Below are 18,467 nucleotides of genomic sequence, written 5' to 3' on the forward strand. Positions count from 1 at the left end.
CCCACCCGTCCCTATGTATTAAAGCATTGTAATAGAATTCATGCTGCTCACTACGGGTTCGGCTGTATTGCATAACTGTACATTGGGAACCATTGAGTTATGGCTGTGTTCCTCTACCTAGTCTATTGCCCCCAACACCGTCAAGTATTCTGCAAAGCGGATCTTAAACAAACATCAGCCGCCAAGTGGCGCTCAAAATTATGGTATTCGGATGTGCAAGAGTCCCAACGGCTGGTAAAAGACGTCGGTCTGTTGCTCGCAGTCACGCTTCGTGTTCGAGACACATTTCGCGATATAACGGTCAGCGTAAGCTTGCCGTCTCCGTGCTTGGCGCAATCGGATGGCTGGGCTTTGGGCTCATTGCCTGACCCCCGCTTGGTGTTGCGCATCATCGCCCTCCATCCCGGGTCGAAACGACAGACCTTCTGAGACTTGGTCACGTCCATCCCCGGACGCTCGCTGTCTTGCTGCGCCAGCTTCGACAACCTTCCGCAAAATCGCCATCCGCTTCTCAAAGTCTTGGAGCAGATCAGCGTACTCTTCAGCGGCCGGCGCCGGCGGCTGCTGCTGCTGACGACCGGTGCTGCCTCCGGAAGATTGCAACTCTGTCTCCGGTGTTCCCGCTTTGCCCATGGGAGCATTGGAGGATGGCTCGAGGCTTACCCCCTCGATCTTTAGAACCAGACCGCCGTTAGGCCCGGTAACCACCCCGCCATCGCCGCCGGCTTCCATCCGACTCACGCGCGCCGAGGTCACGGCCCAGTCGGGCGACAGACTGCTAGCCCATGCCACCTCCAAGCTGGACCCGTCAGGGCCGGGCTCCATGTCCAGAATGACGGCGCGATCGCGGGGCCCGCCGCTGCGGTCGTCATCCTCGCCGCTGGGGTCCTCGTAGGCTCCACGGTGGTGGTGCGCCAGCGCGGCCGTTAATATCTCTGGGTCGTCGTCGGCGAAAATGTAATGCACCGTCGGGTGATGGATCGTCTGGCGATTCGATGCGTGGGAGGTCGACGTGAGGAGGGCAAAAAGCGGCGAGAAAGGCGGCGGCGGCGGAGGTTGCTGGGGGGGTTGCAGCGGTGACGCAGACGACGACGGACGAGGGGGTTCCTCGAAGGGCGTTGCTGTGATCGGCTGCGCGGCTTGCGGTTGGGAATACGCCACAGACGCCGGCCGGGGTTGCGCCTGTGCCTCCTGGCGCTCTTGCTCGCGCCGTAAGCTCGATCGGCTGGCTCGGCTGGCTACTGAGGGGCGCGGGCTGGGCGGGATGGGAGAGGCGTAATGACCCGCGGCAGACGAGCCGGGACGATCAGTGTCGGGTTCGGTCATCGCTCGTGCATGCGGGAATAGCGCGGACGGACAAGGATCTCAAAGAAGGTTTCCTGGTGGTGGAACAAACGGCGGCGATGGAGATGTTGATGCTGACGGCGCATGGAACTGGGCGACGCCACGGCCGGACGCGGCATGATGCGTCTTCGAATAGCTAGGTATTGCAGTGCTGGCTGAGCAGATGTGGGAGGGTGTAGTGGGGTGGAGCTCGAGGCAGAAGCCCGTCAGAACAAAGTTCAACGTAAGAAGCTGTCGAAGAGGATGACTGGCAAGGCTGTCGGGAATTTCCAGGGCAGGGGGTGCAGGGGGGGCAGGGGGCAGAGCTGCATGCAGGCTACCATAACAGTCCGTTTTACTTGCAGACGCTCGATGCAGTATGAGGCGCCACTATCAGGCCGAGACATTGGTCCGTACCTTACAGACTCCTCTCTGAGGGAATCACGCTGCAATCGGCGTTGCATCAGGTTACCTTGTTCAAGTACTCGGGCGCGGTCACAGTCCAACTCATACGCTAAGATCCATTGCCCCGCGCCACTCACACCCAAAGGGACAGGACAATGCGCACACAAAGTGCATGGAGCATTCTACCTTTTATGTATGTAAGAGAACTTCGGATGATCTCCATCAGCCCGGCTTTGGGCCACTACTAACGGCGCAAACACTAGCCGCCTGAGGTGCACGGAGTTCGCTAGGCCTCCAGGGGATTTTGAGTCGTGTCCATAGACGTCTCGTTTGTTTGCTCGGTCCACTCAAATCCTGTGTCACCATGGTCAGGACGTTGAGACATAGTAGGGAAAACAAAGACAACGGAACGTACTCTGACGACACATAGGACACTGGCCCTTGGCTGAATCTTGCTTTATCCATTCGAGGATGCAGTGCTAAAATATCCGCTTCGGTCAACACGACCTGCAGAAAGAGGCCAGGTGTGTAACGAACCATGTGAAAGTTATGACCGCACTTTCCAGATACTATATTTGGAGTCAGCAAAGGCACTCAATGCACAGCGATGGAAACGACTAACAGAGGCTGCAATCATCACCGGGATATTTGCAGGCTGGACAGGTTCCGTCGAAGTGGACCTGGCAGATACCGCAGACATCGTCTTCCGGGAGGTCCCACCGCCAAGTCGCGACGGCATTCCACTTTTTGATCTTGACCTTCATTCCCGCAGGTGGTGTAGTTGCTGGTTGCCGCAAGACCTACTATCGGGAATAGCGTTCAAGAGATCTCTTTCGGAGTTGCACACGAATGCTCAATGCTCTTCCTGCAGGGGATCAGCGTTTGTCGGTATTGTTACAGAGAGCATTACACAGCCCGATAGCGGATGCATTGCCTTATCAGAGCCACCTGACCAACCAGGCATGGCGTAGTTAATCGTGGCCCAAGCTCCTCCTGGCCGGTTCCAGTCCCACAATCCCAACTTTCGGCCCTTGGCGGGTCAAACTTGACTAACTCTCGACAAAGAAAGTCTGATGCAAACCCCTCGGTGAGTCGATGGTGTTGCGGCATCCCCGTGAGCTGCCTATTTCCCCCGCGGGATACGTCGCCTGTCTCAATTCGGCTCCGGCCTAGGTTTGTGGGCCTTGGTGACAATAACGGACTGAAACAGCCCGGACGCTCGCCTCGCCCATTCCTGCGGGCCAGCACCCACCCAGACCTCGGGAATCACTTCGAGGCGCAGCCAAGCGCTGGGACACGACACCAATCGGCCGCCTACGCCATGGTCTCTATCACAGCATTGCACCCATTGCGGGTGACAATATTGCAATGTAGCGCCCGCCAGCTGTCCCGCGGCTCGGCCAGCTTCGTTGCCGCCAAAGCCGGAGCCCACCGGTCCTTCTCCAGCTACCTCGTCACTCCGAAAGAGCTCGCAGAGGCCTTGAAGAAGAGTCCACCCTCGCCAGTCTCACCCGAGCCGCGCGTGATTCCCCTCTGCGCTTCGTGGTTCCTCCCAAATGACCCGCAGGGCCGCACCGGCATTGACGTGTTTCGTGAAAAGCGCATCCCCAAGGCTCGGTTCTTCGATCTCGACAAAGTCATTGACAAGCGCAGCCCGTACCCTCATATGTTGCCAAACCCCAAGAACTTTGCCGAGGCCATGAGCGAGCTGGGTATCCGACGCGAAGACACGGTAGTGGTCTACGACAGCCACGAGCTTGGCATCTTCAGCGCGCCCCGCGTTGGATGGACCATGAGGGTCTTCGGTCATCCTAAGGTTCACATCCTAAACAACTTCAGATTATGGGTCCAGGAGGGTTTGCCAACCGAATCGGGCAACGTGTGGACGGTTGAGTGTGGGACATATCCGATCCCAGAAATGGACGAGAACAAGGTTGCGAGCTTCGAGGAAGTGCGCGAAGTCGCCCAGGACTACAACAGGGAAGGCGCCGAAGGCGTGCAGATATTGGACGCCAGATCTTACGGTCGCTGGTCTGGGAAGGACCCGGAGCCGCGACCGGGCTTATCCTCGGGCCACGTCCCTGGCTCGATCAACATCCCTTTCGATGCCCTCCTCGATCCGGAAACCAAGGCGTTCCTCCCGCCTGACAAGCTGAAGGAGGTATTTGCGAAGAAGGGCGTGGATCCTGCGAGGCCCATCATCTCCAGCTGCGGGACCGGTGTCACGGCCTGTGTCATCGAGACAGCGCTGAACGAGGCTCAATATGGATCACCAGAAAAGAGGAAAGTTTACGACGGAAGTTGGACGTGAGTCAACGGGTGGCAATCCAGATTGCGGCATGCAGATCCACTGACAACCTCGCAGAGAATGGGCGCAGAGAGTGGAGCCCTCCGAATCACTCATCCGAAGTGAAGTGTAGCAGCTGCGAGGTTGACGCTACTCTTCGGCGCCAACGTGTTGGAGCTAACAATGCCACCAACCCCTAAATACTTTATATGTACGATTACCCCGACATAGGTGCATCACTGGTGGATCGGCTTTTCTTCCCTTGTATGCATGGCCCCGACCAGACCGCCGCCAATCCACGGTATGTCTCTGGGGTAGGATTTCCGCGACGCCGCTTTTAGGAGGGACGAGCTACGAGATAAGGGATGTTACGGGCGTTCGGGGTTGGGAGCTATGGAGATTGTGTACGTCCAAGCTAGCATTAGGCGCGGTATTTAAAGTGACGCCACTCGAGGTTTTTTTTGTCCTCTCATTATGGCCCTGAGTTTTTTTGTCATATTGCCGCCGCCTCTGGGCTGCTCAGTTTCACCAGTATGCACGCTCCCGTTGACCTTTACCTCGTGCAGGACTCGTATTTCGCGGTTGCTCTCGGTCTGGAGCCCTACCTACCTGAGGATACAGATCCTCAACCACGTACCCGATTATGGACGGCAGCAGCGGTGAGAATAGCGATGAAGAAGGGAAGAATGGAGCGTTATAATGCCTCATCAACCCAAGGTATTGTGTTGGAAATGAACTCGTTTCTTTCTATACTCATTGTTCCGTTTGCCACACACACACACACACAAAGGGAAGGGTAAGCAGGACACGAGGATAGCGGGAATATAACGTAGTTAACGGTTCCTGCTTGCATACATATAAGAAAGCAAATTATACAAGCATTCATGGGAAAATCCAGGCCTCGTCACGGTCACCTTTGAGAGCAAGCCTGTACCAAGCCGGGTATCACAAGCTCCTCTGCCAAGCCCTTGAGAATACATTGAAATTTACGTGAACGATCGGCAATCCCCAAGTACTGCCACTACCCCTTCTGGTACACCCGTGCCATGTGGTGCAGTCACCAGATACGGTCACAAGAGTGTCCGGCGACAAGTAACCTTTGTAACCGGCCGTTTCACTATTCACACCTAACCAGCAGAAGCCCATCTTGCACGCCCTCGCTTCCTTCACACACTGGGAAGTTACAGATACAGTTAAGTGACTAGATCGTTCTTTTATATGTACACGTTATCTAGCATAATTACTATGCATACAGGATACAGAATTACTTCGCGTCTAACAACTGGTTTACCTCGGGCGACTGACAGACGTCCGCTAGTTCCCCGAACAAGCCCCGGCCAAGCAGTGCTCCTTCTTGATGAGATCGGCAAGCTGTAAGCAAGCAAGTTGTTAGCAAGATCACCCCTAGAAGAAGTGAAAGAGGAGAAAAAAAAGCACAAAAAAAAAAAAAAAGGCGGTTGGTTGAACAACTCACCCTCTCAGCAGCGGCGTACATGGTCGCCATAGGGGACCCGGAAATCTGCATGGGCCAGAAGCTGGCGTCGGCGACGCGGAGGCCGGAGACGTCGTGGACCTTGTGCTGGTGCGAGACGACGCCGCCGAGGACCTTGGGCATCATGGCAGCCGTGCAGCACTGGTGGGCGTTGGAGGGGTTGATCTGGTCGCGCATCACCTCGACGATCTGCTCGTCCGTGGTCAGGTGCTCGCCAAAGGGCGCAGCCTCGGCGGGGCCCAGGCCCTGCATCGACGGGGCGGCGAAAAGCTCGCGGTTCTTGCGGAACAGCGCCGTGTACACCTTGAAGTCGGTCGGGTCCGTGGCTGTGCGGTAGTCGATTAGTGGGTTGTCGAGCGGGTTGGTTGACCGGATGTTGACCGAGCCGCGGCTGAGGGGCTTGAGGTGGTAGACCAGCGCCGTGTCGGCGGTGCCCCAGTGGATCGAGCCGACTCCGACGTTGGCGCTCTCGAACTGCTCCAACATGGAGAGACGCTGGGCGCGATAGCCCAGGAGGACGGTCGGATGGACGTCTGCGGGGAGCGAGAGGGCGGGATCGCGTTGGCGTGCCTCTTTGATGATCTGCTGGTATGAAGATGTGGCGTCCTGCAGCGAGAGCACGCCGATGTTGGTGCTGAGCGTGCTGACGATGGAGTATGCGCTCTGCTGAGAGCTGTCGTAAAGAGCGCGCTGCTCAGCATTGTAAGTGGCATTGGTCATGAGACTGCCAGAATTGGGGACAATGTTATCGCTGACTACACATCGAATTGCAGTTAGCACGGGAGACTCGAGAAGATATGCCATGAGCGACATGACGGACATGTATATGGGACCGTCAAGGTGGGCTGGTCTTGCAAATTCTGGCCGACACCCGGGAGATCCGCGACAACTGGGATTCCAAACTTATTGAGAAGTTTGCTGGGACCAACACCCGAGAGTTGGAGGATTTTGGGTGTGTTCAAGCCTCCGGCAGCCAGGATGACTTCCGTGGATGCGTATACATTCAAGGGGGTTGCATCGGCGGGCCCGGCCGTCGGCACATAGCTTACACCCTTGGCCCGCTTCCCAGTGAACAGGACTTTAGACACCATGTGAGAGGCCAGTACGTGATAATTCGGCCGCGAGTTGGCGACCCGCTCGTAGTGATTCCGCCCCGCATGACTCCTCGTCATAGTGCTGGCGTCCAGGGTCGAAGGAAACCAGAAGATGCCTATTACATGTCAGCCACAACTAACGGGATGGTCTTGTGCCAGCGACGTACCTGGCTTGTTCCCGGCAAGGGGGTCTTCAGTCGGCTTAAGCCCAATTTCCCGGGCCGCGTTCCACCAGTTCGCTGGGTTAGCTGTCAGCGTTGTCACCCGACGATGAACCAAATCATCCAGGGCACGTACCGCTTCCCGGAAAGAAGTAGTTGGGATACGAATACTGCACCGGGCCAGACTCGCCACGGACCGAGTCATCCCATGAGATGTTGCCCGCTGCGGCAAAATCGGCATTAGGTGCGGTGAAGGTTTCGCCCTGTAAGTGGCAGCGAGGTTAGCCCCTAGGGCCGCTCCCATGTGTTCTGGCCGCGCCTACTTTCATAAAATATGGGAGCATGTTCTCCCAGCTATAATCTGGGTGGTTCCCGAGATCACCCCAGGCATCGTAGTCTTCGGCATCACCTCTAAACATCGGGGCCGAGTTAGCATCAGCCCCGGCAGGCCCGGACGAACCAAGCACACCTTAGGTAGACCATGGCATTGATGGTGCTGCCACCGCCCACGACCTGAGCGGCAACGGTTGCAATTTCCCTGTTGTTGAGTTCCGTCTGGGGGACAGTAACAAGATTGGGCCAGAAGTAGTAGTAGGGCGCATAAGCGCCGGGGACGAGGATCCCATCTAGGCCCGGGTCGATCGGACCGGCTTCAATTACGAGTACACTCACTACAGCAGCCGACAGCCGCCATGTTAGCATATTGCACATGTGTCCAAGACCGATTTGAAGCGCAATGCACTGTACCGTTCGGGTCCTCGGTGAGACGATCGGCGAGAGTGAGACCTGAGATACCGCCTCCGGCGATGATGAAATCGTATTCAGAATTAATGATTTGGCGGTTCACAATAGTAGCGTGCCGCGGCACTCTCGCCGACTCGGTTGGTGCCGAGGCGGAGAGGGACGCAAGGAGGAGAATGGCTCCAAGGAGCTGGTACCGGGAGCGTCGCATTGTGGGCGGTTTCACTACCTAGGGAGTCTTGACTTCTCTGCGGTGATTCCTGGACAGCGAGGCGCGGCAATTCGTCTCAACATCCTCCATGCTCTGGGGAACCGTGTGCCTTTATAAGCAATAACAAAACATGAGATCCGTTGTTGGTGCCATGAAAGTGGAGGTCTGCGGCAGCCACCACGTGGGAGTTGTGATTGCAGCGTCGCATTCCGTCGCGGTCCCATCCAATAGCTGCTGGGTCCGCTCGGCATACTCGGCCGACCAAGTCTTGGAGAGCGGCCATCCCCAATAATTGCTACGCTGTATGTGTAGTGCACATACGAGGCGCTTTCCTTCGCGGGATTGGAGAGCCGATTTAGGCCCAAAGCCCATGCAGCCGTGGCAGCCAAGACGGGCACGGAGGGCCCGATGGGTGGAACCTTGGATAATGCACGCAGACTTCCCCTGAGACTAAAAAGGAATGAATCCGAGCGGCCGGCTCCAGGGGCCCGTCACCGGCCCACAGTCTAGAACGACAGGGGTCAAAAGCGGAGGGCCCATAGCCTGAGGACGGGGTCAAGAGGTGGATCGACAAGGAGTCCACGTTTTTTATTTTTATTTTTCTCTTTTGTTTTCGGATCCAGAAGGTAGCAATGGTACCCTTCAGATGAGGGGTCTCCAATGGAACCGACCTGCTCCGGTGACTGTGTTAGTTCATAGATGATTGTCTGATGCCGAGCCGATGCTTCGTGGCATTGTTCTGGACGTCCGTGCGTCGCTGATATGGATACAATACAAAACCGAGGTTAACACCGAGAAAATTGATGCTATTTCATTCGGATAGCCTTGACCACCATCGATGCTCCTGATCCCATGCTACACCAGAAACCGCCATGTGAGATTGTGTTGGTCACGAGAGACTGTAGACCTGGATACTTGTTACAGAACTTTTGCCCAAGGTTACAACCTCGATAACACCGTCTCTTCATTGTCTCATCCTCCTCGTTCCACGTTCTATCATGCTTCCCATCACCCGCCGCGGTCGCTGTTATAGTCATTCTCCTTGTCGATAGCACCGTCTTTGTCCCTGTCGTGGTCGGAGAGCGGATAGGGTTAGAGTTTCGTAAGTTGTAATGAAGTTCCATTCTACTACGGTTGGATTGAAAATGAGGTTGCAATGATCGCAACATGGCATAATCCCGCTACGGCAGCGTTGATAGCGGGTTCGGTGAATGCTACCTGATGACCCTATGCAACCGGTACAGAAGGTAGAGAGCTGGTTCGCCCCCTTATACTCGGGTAGTCTTGTTGTCCTCCCCCCCTCAGTATAGGGGAATCGGTTATATACCCGTGGATGAATTGATGGACTAGAGATACGGTTGAATCACGGTAGCCGAAGTCCGTTCCAGTTCGTTGCAAAACTAGCACCAAATCATATGGTTTAGTGAGACCCAGAAATCATACATCTGCATTCTTTGGCCACCACGAGTATTACCGACATGCTGCCCGTTGGAGAGGATCGTAAAGTAATATGTATACTCACAGCTCGTCCTTGGCCTTCAAGTGCTCCTCCAGACCATCATTGAGCGCCGCCAGATGCTCAAACAAGGGCGCATCCTCCCCCAGGCCCCAGGCGAATACGCCCCCCAACCGCCTTTGACGCAAAATCAAGGGGAACTTGCGCTTGATCGCATCTGCAGTATCAAACGTCCACCAGAGATCCTCCTCTCCGTCCCAGTAGTAATACCCACCCTGCTTGTCGTCGTAAGTACCGCGGTCGAGCGCCCTCGCGAATGACTCGGCGACGTCTTTTGGAACGGGGTCGTGCCAGGAAAACGCCCCGCTGCGGCCCATATCGTCTCCTGTGTCCGGGTGCTCCAAAAGCAGCGTCGGGCAACCGACGGGCGAGGCCTGCTGGCAGCTTTCGTGCTCCGTCTTGAAGTACTTTGCATAGAAGGCGAAGCCAAGATTGAGCTTTTGCGGTGCGGCGCCCGCCGCAACGTAGGCGTCGACGGCCTCGAGGCTGAGTTCGACTCCGGTGTGATGCTTGGTCACCGTATCACGCCGGTTCATTAGGTCGTACGTCATGACGTTCAGGAAGTCGAGGTGGCGCATTATGCGCGGAACCATCTCGCGCGTGAATGCGAGCATGTCGCGCTTCAGGCCGGGCACAGCGGCCGAGATGATCTTGTCTGGGCCTAGCGCGGCACGCAGCTCTCCGAGGAGGAGCGGGTATGCCGTGATTTCCCAGGCTTTGGCCGAGTTGGGCACCTTCTTGTAGTCTTCGCCGTTGCCGCTACGTCGTTGGTTTTGAGGTTAGCAGGCCTCTGGCGCTGGCAGGTTTGCTGGGCTGACGTACCCCGGGTATTCCCAGTCAACATCAACCCCATCAGCACCGGTGTCCCGGACCATGTTGGCCACGTTCTCGGCAAACAACTTGCGGGTCTCGTCGGTCAGGGCAGCGACGGAGAACCCGAGCGTGTCCCCCCAGCCGCCAATGGCAACCATAACCTTGGTTCCCTTTGGGAACTTGGCCCGGACCTCATCGACAGTCGTGAATAGCGGCCATTCTGTCCGTCCGGGATCATTGAAGATGCCCGGACTCATGAAAGCCACAGCCACGTGGGTCACATGGCGGAGCTGATCGCTTGGAGGTGTAACAGGGTGCTGGCTGAGCATGGAGGAAGAGTTAATCAATGGCCAGGCAGCCGGCAACGTGGGTAAGGGCGAGGCTCTTCATTACCCGGTGAAATACATGATGCATCTAAATGGCGATTTTGCGGCCGCACTCGTCGCCATGATGAGCGAAACGGAGCAGAGAACGAGGAACCAGAGAAGCCGCACGCCCGCCATCCTCGCGACCGGTCGGAGGGGTTTGTCGAGACGCAATGTCAAACAATAGCAAAGGGAGGCGAGCCGGGATCGATACGACGAAGCTATTTGAAGCTCTTTAGGAATTCCAAGCTACATAAACAAGGTAACGTCGGGTGCGCATCTGCCGTCAATCGCGCAGTGGCCAAGCAGCTGGACACTGCGTCCAGAACCTGTCTTGAGGTGCGTACCCGCTGCACCTGCTTGGACCTGCAAGATGACGGAAGAGATCCAGTCATGGAGAGAGATGGGCGTGTGCGTTCCAATTGCAGATCTTCAAGCCATGCCCAATCCGGCACCCTGTTAGACCTGCTTTGGCAATATTTGGGCCAAAACGTGGCGGTCACTTGCGGCTTTCCTTTTTATTTCACGCAACAAAAACGTATTACGTAGAAAAGCTATCGAGCTCAAGCTTTGGGATGATTATTACAGTTTTGATGGTAGTTGTAGTGTACTCTCCTACCTGCGGTAAGCGGAGTCGGGGGATAAGAGAAGAGGGACGTGAATGGACGCTCCGGCGCCGCAGTGCACTAATCCAAAGCGGAACGAGCCGCTACTCCCAGAGCTTTGAAATTTTTGGCCATCTGCTTGGTTGACTCGGCTTCCCCCCAAACCCTTCAACGAACATCACGAGCATCCTATATCACGGTTACAGCCTATTTTCCAACAAACAGCAGGATTGACAAGAGGCATCGATATGAGCTGAGACTACCGAATCATTCCCGTTTGCATTGGATAAACACGTGCTCAGGATGCTGGAGAATCTCTGCACCCTCCCGCTCTCGGCGGACCTCTTCACCCAGGCCGTGCACCCGTCCCAACCGCTGCTTACCGTCGGCCTGTCCAGCGGCCGGGTTGAGACCTTCCGCTTGCCAGCCGATGACGAAGATGAGAATGGCGAGCGGAGCAGCACCAGTAGCGGCCGAGGTCTGATCAAGAGCGTCTGGAGCACCCGCCGGCACAAAGGAAGCTGCCGTTATCTCGCTTACAGCCATGACGGAGAAGGTGAGTCGGACGGGCATTTGTTGTTTTTTTCCCGTGCCTCACGTGTTAGGACTGACAACCACCACTTCAGCCCTCTACTCGGCCGGCACCGACTCGGTCGTCAAGCACTTCTCCCCCGAAACCGGTCTCGTCGTCTCTAAGATTGGCCTTCCCCCTCGCAACAGCACCACGAGTATGACGGATTGCCCAGCCATCCTCCATGTTCTCTCCCCTCAAACGCTTCTCCTCGGCACCGACTCGGGCAGCCTCTACATTTTCGACCTCCGCGAGAACGGGAGCCTGGATCCCAAGCCGGTGCGCAAGCACGTGCCCCACTCCGACTACGTCTCCAGCATCACCCCGCTCCCAGCTTCGGCCGAGAGCACTTCTGGCTTTGCGAAGCAATGGGTATCCACGGGCGGTACGACGCTCGCTGTCACGGATCTCAGACACGGAATAGTCGCAAACTCGGAAGACCAGGGAGACGAGTTGCTCTGTTCCACCATCATACCGACCGGCCTGGGACCTAAGGGCATGCGGAACAACCCCGTCGTGGCTGTCGGTACCGGTGGTGGCGTCTTGACGCTCTGGGACCGTGGCTCGTGGGATGACCAGCAGGAACGCATCTATGTCGCAGGTGGTAAGACCAAGAGAGACGGCGACAGCTTGGACGCCATTGTCCGGGTTCCGGACGAGCTTGGGTGGGGCAAGAAGGTCATCGTCGGCGTTGGCAACGGCAGCATGGCTGTCGTTGATCTGAGACGACGCGAAGTGGAGACGGTGCTGAAGCAGGACGAGATTGAGGGTGTCGCCGCGCTTAACTTTGACTACCAAAACCGGCTTATCAGTGGCGGTGGCATGACGGTCAAGGTTTGGGCCGACTCGGGGCTTGACGATTATCCCGATGACGTGGAGGAGGAGCGTGAGGCGATCGGCATCAAGCGGTCCGCAAGCAGTGACGATGATTCGGACCGTGATGATAGCGACAGCGAGGTGGAGCGTTCGAGGAAGAATAAGCAATCGAACAAGAAGAGGAAGAAGGGCCGAGGTGGCCAAGGAAGGACCGTGGCATTCCCCGGCCTGGATTAAGCTGCCTTTATCGACAGCACCACCGCGTCTGTGCCCCCAACAGGATATCGCCTCTAAATCTCCGGCTCGCTGGGTTGCGGGTCATAACTGACATGTTTAGCGTCGTATATTTCATGCTGGATGCGTAGCTCACCCTTACTCGTGTGTTTCGCAAAGGCAGGCCCGCTTATCGCTCTAACATGTTAAACTCGGGCCATGAGAAGTGAGACACTTCCAGCCGAGTCTAGCACCCCTGGCCGTACGTTCTTTACCAAAATGGGGGGAGATTCTGGAATGAAACACCTAAGGGGACCGGCGGGGGCGAAATGGCGGCAGAGCCATTTCGGTATACCTTTCCAGCGGACCCGGTTGACCATCTAAGGTAGAGTTGTATGAGTAAAGAGTCTTGCTAGGCCCCTAACCAGGACAAATCCGGTTTTAGGAATACAATAAACACAGGGGCGTTAGCCGTGCCCATCATGTTTCAAAAGACCGCCATGCTCCATTAGCTAGTGCTTCGACTTGCCTCCGCTTTCGCGTAGCCTTCCTCTTCATGGGCATTTCATGAGTCTAGCCATCCGCAAAGTGTTTTCGGACGCTTCTTAGGGCATGCCTCGATATCTATGATTTACGCCCGTCGTAGCGACCCTGTCCTCATGAAGCTTGGTTCCATCCCGTGACCATTTGCCACGACGACTCATGCACCGGGCCGCGTATAGTCGAGCTCTCTCACGCGACGCCATACCTCCCGGACTGTCCTTTCTTGCCCTTCACGTCCCGATTCAGTCTCTGATGGGCCTGCGGGCCTTTTGGCGCAAAAGTTTTAGCTAGATTAAGGGTCACCTGACGTCGGAGTAGCACTCACCGGATGGCTAGATATAACCGGCTCCCTAGTCTGGCATCCTCGATCTTTGCGGTTGCGGGATCCGCGGGCGGATTCGCGGTCGTTATCAGCCCCCCAGCTTCCTGGAGGATGGCAATACCAGCTGCGACGTCCCTTTTTTTCCCGGGGGGGTTGTATCAGCAAAGGTATTTCAGGCCAGTTTTCCAGGTCGTGCCTGGTTGATCATGGCTTACCATTCCCAGCACCCGCCCTCCCACCAGATGTCAACGGCTCCCATTGCGGTGTAGACTAGGTCCATCGTTGCGCTGTATCTTTTTGTCAATCGACGGTCTAACATGGAGTTGAAGGAGAGAATAGAGGGCCGCAGGTGCGGAGGGAACCCACCTCCCAAGACTCCTCACACCATGCACCATCCCCCCTTTTCCGCCCCTGCCCTCAACCTCGGCCGCCATATTCCAAAAACTCTCCACCTTGCGGTGGAGGTTCCCGTCGGGGGTGTCACGCCTGTCCTTGCCCCACTCGCACGCGAAGACGCAGCCGGCCGGCGCGTCCGCGGGCATGGGCCGGTCCCGGACGAGGGGCAGGCGCCGCGTCTCGTTGAGCCAGGCGCCGCGGCCGCGGCACGCCGTGAAGAGCTGGCCGAGGAAGGGCGCGTGCACGACGCCGACGGCGGTGCGCCCGCCCACCACGAGCGCGATGGACACGCAGAACATGGGGAACAGGTGCGTGTAGTTGACCGTCCCGTCCAGCGGGTCCACGCACCAGGTCGGCGTCGTCGGCGAGATGACGTACGGCCGGCCCGTGGTGGTCCCGACCGAGTGGGAGTAGCTCTCTTCGCCGAGGAAGCTGAGGGGCAGCCCGGGGGGTCCCGGTGTTAGAGGTGACTTGGTTGGAAGTTGGGACACGGGGAAGGGAGGGGGGGGGGGTTACGATTGGGGTGACGTACGCGTGGTTTGGGTACTTTTGCGAGATGGATGTCTTGATGAAGGCCTCGACGTCTGATTACGGGAGTTTTGGTAAGTGCTTTGTGTCAGGACCGGCCCAAATCTGCTTTTCAGTTGTTCACCTTCATCTGTCTTGGTCACGATGTCTACGGCGCTGTCCTTCTCGGCAAATTCCTGAGCGGCCTGGCCGTTGCCGCTGAATCTTGACTGGGCGGCATCGAGGAGGAGTTTACCGGCGTCTTTGCCGAGTTGTATGGCAAAGGCGTATATTTCATCGAGCTCCTGTTCACTGAAGGTGTCCGAAGTCATGACTGATTTTATTTCAAAGAAGTGCATATGCTGTTACTGGAATACAGGCAACTTGGATGAAGTAAGAACGATGTTCGGGAGTAGACATCAAAATTGTAATTGCCGGGCACACGCCGGGACAGCGCCGCTCCTGGCATCGGCCGCGGTCCTCAGCGTAATTCCGCTATGAAAACCCGGTGCAAGCCGAGCTCGAAGGCGCCCCGGGCCTCCGCTCCAGACCTTGGAGGTGGCACCCAGTTCCGGATCCGCTTCCTGACCCGCTTCTCCGGATGGCGGGGTGCGCACGCTGATCTACTTGAGAAGACCATCTCCACGCTGGTATTTACGACGCTACCCCGGAGGTTCTCTAAGGCCTCAATGGAAACAACTTCTTAGATGTACTTCCCGATCGCCGTCAGGTAGTTAGTTGGTTCTCCATTCTGGGTGCTGGCCGCGCAGCGGAAAACCGTGGATCCGCCCGGGAGAGTCTTTACCCGTAGGGTGGGTAGTGGAGTGGGACCGGAGACACCCCCGGAATAAGACCGCATCTTTAGGCGAACTCTTCTAAGATGGCCTAGACTACCTTTCCTGGTTGGAGAAGGTTGGAAGCTTTGCGGAGGTAGAGGGGTGTTAAAGGAGGGGGGCGGGTGCGGATATCAGTATGCTGGTCCGGGGAGAACTTGAGCGACGGTCCGTACGATGAAGTGATGTAGTATATCACACATAGGCGAGCTTAAGATTTCAGGGCTGCTTGATACCTGTAGTCAATATTGGAACAAGCCAAGTTACACCCTCCCAAAACCCCTACTACCTCGACGTACCTTCGTTCCTTCACATCTTCACCACAAACCACCATGACCCGCCGCATCCTCCTCATCAACGGCCCGAACCTAAACCTCCTCGGCAAACGCGAGCCTCACATCTACGGCTCAACCACGCTCAGCGAGGTTCAGGAGCGAGCACGCATGCAAGCGCGCGAACTGGATGCCGAGCTCGAAACATTCCAGTCCAACCACGAGGGCGCCATCGTCGACCGGATCCAAGAGGCGACCGGGTGGGGTCCCAATGCAGAACGGGATGGCAGTAGTCGTACTGCCTCGGCCCCTCGGGGAAAAGTATCAGCCATCGTCATCAACCCTGGCGCGCTGACACACACGAGCGTCGCCATCAGGGACGCGCTGCTTGGCGTAGACATTCCCTTTGTCGAGGTTCACCTGTCCAACGTGCATGCGCGGGAGTCGTTCAGGAGGCACAGCTACCTAAGTGATAAGGCGGTGGCTGTTATCTGCGGGATGGGCGTGTATGGGTATACGGCGGCGATTGAGTTTGCGGCGAGGCATATGACCTTGAAGGGTGAATAGAACTCGTTCCGTGTATGATTTTTATCTAACCACTATCCTGAAAACATGCAAATCTAAAGTGTGCTCTACTTTGTACTCGTCCACCCAACTCCTTGCGCTCGACCTGCTGGAAAGGGGAGAAATCGAAAAAGGCATGTTATTACAGGGATGCGGATATCCTGACGACAGGCGGGGATTGCGGTACGTCCACCCTCAATCTCATGTCCTTGACTAGTTTGGCCCATGAGATTGCCCCCCTCCTAGCGAGCTCCTCGGGCACCTCGGGGCCCTCGTCGGCCATGCGGCGGTTAAATAGTTCCATGCTCACCCATCCCTCGAAACCGATTTCATGAAAGAAGGTCCATGCAATCTCCTTGACGGGCAGATACGCGCCGCGGTCCTTTTCGCCGTAAAATAACCTGCAGTTCCGGGACCAGCTCATCCTGGCGGGCTGCTCGGGGTTGTAGAAAGCGTGTCCGGGGACAAGGGGTTCTCTGAGACGCTCAGCATCGACGACCTGGACGTAGAACACCTTGGCGACATCAACGTGCTCGATCATGCGCGCCATTGACCTGTGCACCGCCTCCTCGGCGTTGGGCGTCCGGCCCGACGGGACGGTGGGGTCGGCATAGATGCGGCCGGCAATGTTGAACGTGTCGAGGCACATGCCGAAGTTGGGACGGTCGACGCGGCGCACCACCTCCCAGCAGCGCTCCCAGATGTCGACGCGCGTGCTCCAGCACAGGCTCTCGTAGGCGAAGCGGATAGGGGGCATCGCCTGCAGGCCCATGTCGGCCACCTTGCGCAGGTCCGACACGATCAGGCTCAGGTCTTCCGTCACCTGGTCGGCCGGCAAGAAGTTGGCTGGGATCTGGATCAGGTCCGTGTCGAGCTCGTGTGCGAGCTGGATCCAGAACTGTAGCTGCTCCAACCGGCGCTCATGCTCCGACCGGTCCAACAGGCCGTCGTAGTGGCTGAAGGGCTGGAGACAGACAATCTCGATGCCCCTTGCGCGGCACAAGCGCAGGATGTGGCGCGCGGCGGCGATCTGCGCCGATGGTGACGGGCCCGAGGGAGACGGGACCTCACGGGACAGGTGCTCGGCCACATCGGCGAGGTCCTCGTGGAAGAGCTCGATGCCCTGGTAGCCGTATTCGTGAGCGGCGTCCAGCTTGCTGGTGAACGAGTGGCCGGCATAACACCGGCCCAGCGACATGGAGGTGATGGCTAGTTTGCACGGCATCCTGAAACGGGGTTGTGTACGGGGGGAGTGACTGCTTCGTGCCTTTGTGAATCCCGGAGGAGACACCGGGTTGATATAGATAGAGCAAAGGGAGAGGAATGTCCGAGGGGAGGTGTGAGTAAGCAGTATGTGTGTGGCACACTGGGATGCTGACGGGATGGTGGTGGTGAGAGCCACAGAGGTGTAATACCGAAAGTACCTAGAGAACTGGCGCTGAGGTGTCCGAGTTCCCTGAGGACATGTCTTGGTAAGGTGAGACAGCGATTTAAATACGAGAATCAAGCGCACAGTGCCTGCCCTCGGCGCGGCGGGTGAGACGCAGGCATATGTGCCTACTCTAGTGTACCGGGGGAAAGCCACTAAGGGATCCCAACGGGGAGTATAGGAAGGAAGGGATGTACTGAGTGAGCGGGGCGGAAGCATACCCGGTTTCCATTCCGCCCGTGTTCCCACACCCATCTACGGGAAACAATTTTCAGTCTAGTTGTCGGTCTGACCGAACGGGCACTCGTCAGGCGGGTCCGAGCCGGGCTCTACGGGGTTCTTTTCGAGAACGGACTGTCTGTTCGCAGGCCGCGGCGGGCGCCGGGAGGAGCCGCGAGTGGCAGCCACGAGACTGAATCCCAGGCCTGCCCCTGAGGCCGGCAGGGGAGGGGCGTTGAGCGGTGTATAGGTTGAGATACGTGTACTACGCGGAAGCAGGCTTCATGCAGCCAACGACGTAGTGAATCAGATTGGTACAATGTGGCCGAAGATAAGCGAGCACTCTGCTGCCCTGCTGTGCAATGGCAGGCGGTGGGGAACCTGTCTCTGCCCGTTGTGCCGTGTTGTGTCATTATGGGGGCTCTCTCCACGGGCTCAAAGAGGGATGGCACGACGTCAAAGTGGGAGAAGGCTCGCCGCTGGATAATAAAAAAGCAGCAGGGTTTGGTTGCGTGGGGAAAATGTTTAAGCACCACGACTGGAGAACGAGCCTAGGTACAGTACCATAGGTAACAAGGGCCAAGAAGCGGACGCACATAATTCCCCCCGAAAAATAATCGCACTGCAGTACCTCAGGGCAAGACCGGGCGCCAGCAACCCGGCGAGCCTGGCAAACAATTTTCCCAACAACCCTGTCAGATGCATCATTGCACCTGCGGCGTCGTGCGTCAAGCACGCCACACACAGCACACGCATGGCCCGGAGCTCG

General features: G+C 57.1%; 9 protein-coding genes across 9 annotated transcripts; 3 read left to right on the forward strand and 6 right to left on the reverse strand.

Moving 5' to 3' along the window:
- Positions 1–357: 357 nt before the first annotated feature.
- On the reverse strand, positions 358–1,326 carry MFIFM68171_07536 (uncharacterized protein; the record flags this gene model as incomplete). Its single annotated transcript, XM_071062956.1, has 1 exon — positions 358–1,326. One exon carries the CDS (start codon positions 1,324–1,326, stop codon positions 358–360), a length of 969 nt encoding a protein of 322 aa, XP_070919057.1.
- Positions 1,327–2,014: 688 nt separating this feature from the next.
- APC11 (ubiquitin-protein ligase Anaphase Promoting Complex) lies at positions 2,015–2,492 on the reverse strand (the record flags this gene model as incomplete). The annotated part of the gene is made up of 4 exons (XM_071062957.1): positions 2,015–2,082; positions 2,144–2,207; positions 2,266–2,297; positions 2,351–2,492. 4 exons carry the CDS (start codon positions 2,490–2,492, stop codon positions 2,015–2,017), a joined length of 306 nt encoding a protein of 101 aa, XP_070919058.1.
- A 557-nt stretch (positions 2,493–3,049) lies between these two features.
- On the forward strand, positions 3,050–4,148 carry MFIFM68171_07538 (uncharacterized protein; the record flags this gene model as incomplete). Its single annotated transcript, XM_071062958.1, has 2 exons — positions 3,050–4,035; positions 4,094–4,148. 2 exons carry the CDS (start codon positions 3,050–3,052, stop codon positions 4,146–4,148), a joined length of 1,041 nt encoding a protein of 346 aa, XP_070919059.1.
- Positions 4,149–5,329: 1,181 nt separating this feature from the next.
- Positions 5,330–7,714, reverse strand: MFIFM68171_07539 (uncharacterized protein; the record flags this gene model as incomplete). Its single annotated transcript, XM_071062959.1, has 8 exons — positions 5,330–5,386; positions 5,490–6,262; positions 6,328–6,717; positions 6,769–6,840; positions 6,899–7,025; positions 7,086–7,173; positions 7,232–7,433; positions 7,510–7,714. The coding sequence occupies 8 exons, from the start codon at positions 7,712–7,714 to the stop codon at positions 5,330–5,332; spliced, it is 1,914 nt and encodes a 637-aa protein (XP_070919060.1).
- Positions 7,715–9,232: 1,518 nt separating this feature from the next.
- MFIFM68171_07540 (uncharacterized protein) lies at positions 9,233–10,546 on the reverse strand (the record flags this gene model as incomplete). Its single annotated transcript, XM_071062960.1, has 3 exons — positions 9,233–9,989; positions 10,053–10,364; positions 10,437–10,546. 3 exons carry the CDS (start codon positions 10,544–10,546, stop codon positions 9,233–9,235), a joined length of 1,179 nt encoding a protein of 392 aa, XP_070919061.1.
- Positions 10,547–11,316: 770 nt separating this feature from the next.
- Positions 11,317–12,637, forward strand: JIP5 (WD repeat-containing protein jip5; the record flags this gene model as incomplete). Its single annotated transcript, XM_071062961.1, has 2 exons — positions 11,317–11,569; positions 11,640–12,637. The coding sequence occupies 2 exons, from the start codon at positions 11,317–11,319 to the stop codon at positions 12,635–12,637; spliced, it is 1,251 nt and encodes a 416-aa protein (XP_070919062.1).
- A 676-nt stretch (positions 12,638–13,313) lies between these two features.
- Positions 13,314–14,740, reverse strand: MFIFM68171_07542 (uncharacterized protein; the record flags this gene model as incomplete). The annotated part of the gene is made up of 6 exons (XM_071062962.1): positions 13,314–13,422; positions 13,482–13,613; positions 13,694–13,765; positions 13,845–14,306; positions 14,407–14,458; positions 14,527–14,740. 6 exons carry the CDS (start codon positions 14,738–14,740, stop codon positions 13,314–13,316), a joined length of 1,041 nt encoding a protein of 346 aa, XP_070919063.1.
- Positions 14,741–15,546: 806 nt separating this feature from the next.
- MFIFM68171_07543 (uncharacterized protein) lies at positions 15,547–16,053 on the forward strand (the record flags this gene model as incomplete). The annotated part of the gene is made up of 2 exons (XM_071062963.1): positions 15,547–15,751; positions 15,809–16,053. 2 exons carry the CDS (start codon positions 15,547–15,549, stop codon positions 16,051–16,053), a joined length of 450 nt encoding a protein of 149 aa, XP_070919064.1.
- Positions 16,054–16,192: 139 nt separating this feature from the next.
- Positions 16,193–17,275, reverse strand: QA4 (3-dehydroshikimate dehydratase; the record flags this gene model as incomplete). Its single annotated transcript, XM_071062964.1, has 1 exon — positions 16,193–17,275. The coding sequence occupies one exon, from the start codon at positions 17,273–17,275 to the stop codon at positions 16,193–16,195; it is 1,083 nt and encodes a 360-aa protein (XP_070919065.1).
- Between the last annotated feature and the right edge of the window lie 1,192 nt (positions 17,276–18,467).

This window comes from Madurella fahalii (assembly GCF_045866475.1).
Source record: "Madurella fahalii IFM 68171 DNA, scaffold_4, whole genome shotgun sequence".
Classification (NCBI taxonomy): Eukaryota; Fungi; Ascomycota; class Sordariomycetes; order Sordariales; genus Madurella; species Madurella fahalii.